Source organism: Carassius auratus, chromosome 19, assembly GCF_003368295.1.
Source record: "Carassius auratus strain Wakin chromosome 19, ASM336829v1, whole genome shotgun sequence".
NCBI lineage: Eukaryota > Metazoa > Chordata > Actinopteri > Cypriniformes > Cyprinidae > Carassius > Carassius auratus.
Genome location: NC_039261.1, coordinates 19,375,225 through 19,382,358, shown reverse-complemented (window position 1 = coordinate 19,382,358; position 7,134 = coordinate 19,375,225). Strand labels below are relative to the sequence as shown.

At 40.0% G+C, this 7,134-nt stretch overlaps 1 protein-coding gene across 2 annotated transcripts in view; it reads left to right on the top strand.

Moving 5' to 3' along the window:
* The first annotated feature begins 2,128 nt into the window (after positions 1 to 2,128).
* The window catches only part of LOC113119725 (ectonucleotide pyrophosphatase/phosphodiesterase family member 2-like), a 28,018-nt gene continuing 23,012 nt past the window's right edge, over positions 2,129 to 7,134 (top strand). Inside the window, exons 1-2 of one of the 2 annotated variants that reach the window (XM_026289348.1) lie at positions 2,178 to 2,238; positions 3,757 to 3,865. In XM_026289348.1, coding sequence (XP_026145133.1) covers positions 3,779 to 3,865 — 87 coding nt within the window. In that variant the 5' untranslated portion in view covers positions 2,178 to 2,238; positions 3,757 to 3,778. Of the gene's footprint in view, positions 2,239 to 3,756; positions 3,866 to 7,134 lie in introns of both variants that reach the window. The other variant, XM_026289349.1, reaches the window with a different exon arrangement.

Sequence of the window (7,134 nt, the reverse complement as noted above, 5' to 3'; positions counted from 1 at the left end):
CATTCAAAAGTTTGCAGTACGTAGATATATATATATATATATATATATATATATATATATATATATATAAATCAGCAAGAATGCATTAAATAGATTTATAACAAAGATTTCTATTTAAAATAAATGCTGTTCTTTTAAACTTTCTGTTCAACATTGATAATAGAGAAATGTTACTTGAGCAGGAAAAGTATGGTAGTTTGCAAGTATTCACACATACGCTACTAAATCTATTACAGTAAGTGGGCGGGTCAGTGGTGAGGTGAAATTGTCCAATCAGAGGCGGTCGGTGTCAGAACCATCCGTCAAACTCACCTGTAAATCATCAGTGTGTGCAGTGTTGCTAAATCTGCGGTTTTCCCGTGAAGTCGGGATACTTAAACTATGTTGCCGCTGGTTGTTTTTCATGTCCGTGGGTTGAAGCGATCCCAATAAATTGACATTTTTCCATGGGAACACAAATTTTATCAGGAGAATGTCAAAAAAAATGAAGCCTATATTATAAATATTGGACTAGTTTTGAGTAATTGAGCAAAATTTGAAAACCCTGGCTGGAACAAACTCTATAATTATTATGTTACAAGATGAATGATCAGTTTTCCAAGAAATCATCTGCATGTTGGAGATCTTTCCTCTCTCTTACCTGCTGGATACTTGAGGAGCTCTTCTGGGAAAATCAGACGCATGTCGGAGCAGAGCTCTGAGAAAACACACCGAATAACTCTAAACCCCTCATCCCTGCCAGTTTAAAAATCAATTCATTCAATGTATACATGAATTAAACAGAGCAATAAGATCAGTTTCCACACTTTTGGTGACTTTTGGTGTCGATTAATGATCTAATCCAGGGCCGTGCACAGACCTTTTGAGGGGCATGTGCTGAAACTGAAAAAGGGCACCCATCCCCCCCCCCCCCCCCCCCCCCCATTTTTTATATCAAGATTATTTAGTAAGCCTGCATAAAAGGAAGAAATGGTCACATCTTCATGACAAATTCAATAACACAAAATAATAGTCTCAAAAGCTTTAGATTTATTCACGATTAATAACAACCATAATAATAATATTAGATAATTAGATAATATAGATAAACAGGGTTTTAAGGGCTTCTTTAAACCTAATACAACAGCAACCTTCTGTGAGCCATGTATCTGGCAAAAATTTGATACTGTGGTGGACCAGGGATGTTGGTCTCTTGAAGGTCTCTTATTCACTACACTTTCCCTAAAATAAGCCAGCAATGAAAAAATAATTAAAAATAGTGAAAATTACAGTTGCAGTGAAAAGCATTTCTGAAGGATCACGTGACACTGAAGAGTACTGAACTGGGGTAATAATGCTGAAAATTCAGCTTTGATCACAAAAATAAATTACATTTTAAAATATTCAAATAGAAAACAGTTATTTAAAATTGTAAAAATATTACACAATATTACTGATTTTGCTGTATTTTGGATCAAATAAATGAAGCCTTGGAATGAATCATGAATTACATTCTGCATAATAAAATATAAAGATTTCAGTGATCTTCTGTAATTTTTTTTTAGTTACTACTACATTACTGTAGTAAAACAATGTTTTACAACATTTTATACATGTGAGGACGAGCGGAGAGTATACCATAACATGATTAGCCTAAATGTTAATAAATTAAGTGTATCAGCAATCATAAATCAAAGAAGAAATTAATTACCAGGTGACGAGGATTACTCGTCGCTTTGTGTAAGTTCTAGTACGAAACAGCGGGGGGGGGGGGGGGGGGGGGGGCGCACCTGTTATGATTTTCCGATGCTAAAAACAAATTATATGTTGTTGTATTAGATATATCGTTTTTGACCAGCGAATGTGTGCAAATGTGATTTTTTTTCTGTCCGTCATTAAAACGGCGACATTACATTTTCATCTAGGTGACCAATAGCATTGATTAAAAAAAAAAAAAAAAAAAAAAAAAAAAAAAAAAAAACACCACCAAAAAAAGGGCACTTCGGAGTGTAAGGGCAAAAAGGGCATGTGCTCTGCACAGGTTGAGCCCTACCTGTGCACGTGCCTGATCTAATCGCGGCGTTCTCCATATCGCCTCAAACTGAACTCTCCCGCGCTTTCTCAGCACATGCGCAGCGCAGCGGTCGCGGTCACGCGCCGGGTTCACGCGCAGAGACCCGTGGGCGCGCAGCAGCGGAGCACGAGCAGCGCTATCACTCAGCAGCAGGATTATCAGGAATCATGAGCGTGGGAAAACTGGTAAGATTGCGATGAAAACACATTCTCACTGCCGCTATAACGCGCAATGACACGACACGAGCTGAGAACAGACGAAACGCAACAGTGTCGCAGTTCTTTGATAAGTTCTGGAATAAATGTCTGTGCTGGTCGTTTTGCTGGGCAGATTTCGCAAGCTGGTGTGTAAATACAAACTATCGAACTGTCCTGTGTGTGCACATCTCTGTCCCACAGCAGAAAAACACAATAAAAAACACACAACCACACACAATCTGAGAGGTTATCAGAGGCAGATGAATGAGTATACAACTTTATCTTGTATTGAAATCAGTCTATTTATAAGGTTCTTTAGTAAGATTCATAATAACTCAGGTTATATCATAAAATATATGAGATTCCATTGGATTCAGGGCTATTATAGTAAATAAAAATAAATAAATAATCAAAATCAAATTGAAATGAATCAAATTTGAACTTATTTCAGCTAGTTGTCAATTTCACATTTACTTTTATTTTAACTTTAAGTAATAAAATAACAAACTGAAATGAAGTAAGATAACTAAAGAGAAAGAGACATTAAAAAACAAAACAAAATTATTACTACTTATGTAGTATGTTAGAGGACAAACACTGCCACGCATCAACAGTTCTAGTTTGGCTGTATTAATTAATGCTCACTGCTTTTAGGAGGCAGTTGATCTGATTAGATTAGATTTTGTGTTATTATTTTCATTTTTCATTCATGCATTTTGCAGATGCTTCCATCCAATACATTGCATCAATGCATTCAGATCAGATCTCCAGCGTGATGAGTCCTGTCCCATCGCGTCCCAGCACCCTCTTAACCCTTTACACACATGTAACCCACACCGCTCAAATTTACATCATTACTGCTGTGAACCAGAGCTCCTCGTCCTCCGGGGCCCGCTGGGGCTCTCTATAAACTTTAAAAACTAAAATGACTAAAAATCAACCTGTTCCTAACAGTCATGGAAAACATACAAAATCTAATCTAAACCACATGGGCATTTCTATAATGAATATATATTTCTCTAGTTATGCCAAGCTCTAAAATATTTTACTATTCATTCTGTCTAATATAAAGAATTGTAATAAAATAATGTAAAAATGTTTAAAATATGCTTTTCCAGTTAATCAGGAACAAGATTAATTGATTAAAGTTAGTAGGAACCATGAATAACACTGAGCTCTTAAAACTTATGGAATCCTGGAAAAATGATTCAATAAAAAAATAAACTTAAATCCTTTGTGCATAATGCATTATATAGGTGTTCATAATATATGTGTCAGGTATGACTCGGGACACAGAGGTAAAGGTGAATTCAGAATGGTGTTTATATTAAGAGTTCAAATGCTTAGTGTATCGTCAGTGCTCGTGGCACAGTGATGTTCCTTTCATTCAGTGCATGTAGTATAGTTCGTGGAACGGGGGAAATCACACAGGTGTGAGAGTTTGGATCTTAGATGTCACAGCCACAGTTATAGATCGCTCACTATTCTTTGCTTCCTTCTCACAAGCCAAAGACAGTACCCACTCGGAATGATCATTGAAGAATACAGCAACCATAGAATCACATGGCATCGCACGGTGATCCACAGTCCTGGGAACAGCAGAACAAGAACACAGGTTAGTGTAACACTGAGGTGAGTATACGTTACGTCTGACTTGAAGGCGCTGGGAGACAACTGCAAGGATCTTTCCTGTTGGAGGCTTGACAGGGAACTGAGTTGTGGGTGAGTGTATTTATAGTGCTCTTGATTGGTTCCGTGATACGTGGCTGATTAATAGTCAGGTGATTGAGAGCGTTGGTGATTGGTGGGGCCCGGGCTTGCCAGATCCCTTACACTACCCCCTGGGTCTGTGGAGGGAACAGAGACAGGAGCGTGATGGGGTTTTAACAAGGACACATGAAAGGTGGGGTGTATCCTATACAGAGCAGGTAATTGTAAACGGTACGTGACAGGATTAACTTGGCGTTCCATGGGGAAGGGTCCAATATACTTTGGGCTGAGTTTTTTACAGGGTTTTCTTATGCGGATATCTCGGGTAGAAAGCCATACTAGCTGACCAGGTTGGTACGTGGGATTTGCTCTTTGGTGGAGATCAGCAAAGCGTTACTGCCGGTTCACTGCTTGGAGATGCTGGTGGGCCTGGTCCCAAACCCTCTCACTATTTTGGAACCAAGTATTGACTGCTAGGACTTCTGAAGGTTCACCTGAACAGGGAAAGAGTGGGGGTTGATAGCCTAAAACACACTGAAACAGAGTGAGGTTAGTCTTGGATTTTGCATTCCGTTTGTCCGTTGGCATGGGGATGATAACCGGAGGGGAGTCTGACAGTTACATTTAACAGGGAAAAGAATGCCCACATACCCTCGAATAATTGGGAACGATGTCTCTGGATACCAAAGTTCCTAAACATTTGTTCAAACAATAGTTCAGCAGTCTCAAAGGCTGTGAGAAGAGCTCGTAAAGGGATTAGTTTGCATGCCTTGGCAAATCTGTCAATGGCTACTAGAATGCATGTCTTGTCATCAGAAACTGGGAGATCCGTGACGAAATCTACCCGAATGTGAGACCATGGGTGATGAGAAATAGGTAAGGGTGCCAGCTTTCCTGTGGGTAGATGTCGTGGGACCTTGGTTATGGCACACAGCATACATCCTATAATGAATTCCTGCACATCCTCCTGCATGCCTGGCCACCAATATTTGTGCTGCAAGAAGCAAGAGTTTTGTTACCCCTGGGTGGCCTGTCCCCACTGAGGAATGTACCTGGGAGATCAGAGCCTTGTGATGATCCTCGGGTACAAACGTCCTTCCCGGTGGGCATGCGGGTTGCATGGGTTGATGTTGAGCTTGTTCTCTGAGCATTTCATTTTCATTTCATCTTCGTCCCATCGAATAGGATTTACAAACAACTTGGTGGGAAAGATCCTCTGGATTCTCCTCCATGGTGTAAAGTCGTGACAGGGTATCTGCTCGGATGTTCTTGGATCCAGGGCGATAAGCGATCTGAAAATGAAATCTAGTGAAGAAAAGAGCCCACCTGGCCTCCACTTCCACTATAAATCTTTTTTCAGGATCTGGGTGTTGTAATAAGGGAGCTGTGGTAAACACCTCTTTCAGCGTCTGGAAAGCTTGCTCAGCCTCGGGGGTCCAGTTGAATACCTTGGGTTTTCCCTTTAAGAGAGAGGTAAGTGGGGCAGTAATCATGCTATACTGGTTTATAAATCTCCGGTAGAAACTAGTGAAACCCAAAAACCTTTGCAGTTCCTTGATGGTCTTTGGAGTAGGCCATGAGGTAATGGCTTGGGTCTTCTTGTTGTCCATCTTTACCCCCTCCATGTTAATCGTGTAGCCGAGGAACTTAATGGACTGCTGATGGAAGACACACTTTTCGGCTTTTACAAATAAGGGGAAGTCGTTTAAATACTTTGGCCACATGGCACTGGTGGTCTTTTTCATTCGGGGAATAAATGAGGATGTCATCAATGTAAACAAGAGCAAATTGGTTCAGGTACTCACGTAGGACTTCGTCCATGAAACTCTGGAAGACGGATGGAGCGTTTACTAGGCCATGCGGCATCACAAGATATTTGTAGTGGCCAGCAGGGGTGATGAAAGCCGTCTTCCACTCATCTCCTTCTCTGATTCTGATCAGGTTGTATGCGCTTCGTAAATCCAGCTTTGAGAAGATACGGGCATCCCTGAGCTGTTCGAGGGAAGTTAGGATTAATGGAATAGGATAGCTGAACTTTACCGTTATTTTATTCAAGGCTCTGTAGTCAATGCATGGTCTCAACCCTCCATCCTTTTTAGGAACAAATAAAAAAACTAGCTGCTGCTGGGGTAGCCTCGACATCGAGGCCTCTAAACTTCAAATTCACTGAAATGGTTAGTGGGGTCTACACAGAAAATTGAGGACCGCACTCACCACTAACCGTAGAGGATGAGATGGACAGGTACGTATGAAATGGTCCCTTCCCCCGCAGTACAGACATAACCTCTGTTCTCTATGACGATTTTGTTCTTCAGGAGATAGCCGTTGGGAATCGACTTGCATTTTTTCGGGTGGTGGTTCAGGAGGTTTTTCAGGCATGCTTGGGCGAAGAGAATTGCTCTCTTGGTTTTTTTTCTCGATAGCAGGACTGTGACCATAGATGCACACGTTGAGCTTGCTGCATGAATTTTTCCAATCCCAGATTGTCATCATATATGGCAAGTTGGTCGGAGAGCGGGATTTAGTCCTCGTTGGGCCTTTTCATTCCATCTGCTTGCTGCGGCCAAAGTGCGAAACTCAAGGGAGTATTCAGAAACAGTTATTTTGCCCTGTCGTGAATTTAACAGCTGATCTCTGACCGAGGAATCTCTCACTTGACGTTGAAACACCTCTATGAAATGGCCGATGAAATTCTGTAAGGATGAGTTGATTGTTGATTCTTGAAACCATAATGCTTTGGCCCATCTCAGTGCTGGTCCAGACAATTGCTGTATAATAAATGAAATCTTACATCTTACATCTTTTTTTTTAATCCGTTGTTCAGCATTAGCTTATTAGGTTAACATTTATATATTATTAATTACATGCATACTTTTTTTGTAATCTGTCTCTAAATGTTTTTATCTCAGGGGATACATCACACTTTTAGAGTTATAAATCAAGATATAAAAATTTAAATACTTATAGATATAAATACATATAGACTATTTTGTGGCTTGTGTTTAAGAAAATCAAATATTTTTGTAAACTTGACAAAACATATGGAAAGGTCTGACAGTCAAGATTCCATATTTGGTGTCTGAAACAGAAGTGATATTGTTCAGTTCAGTTCAATTTTATTTATATAGCACATCTAAAAACATGGTTGATATTGTGACAGAAAAGGATTGAAAA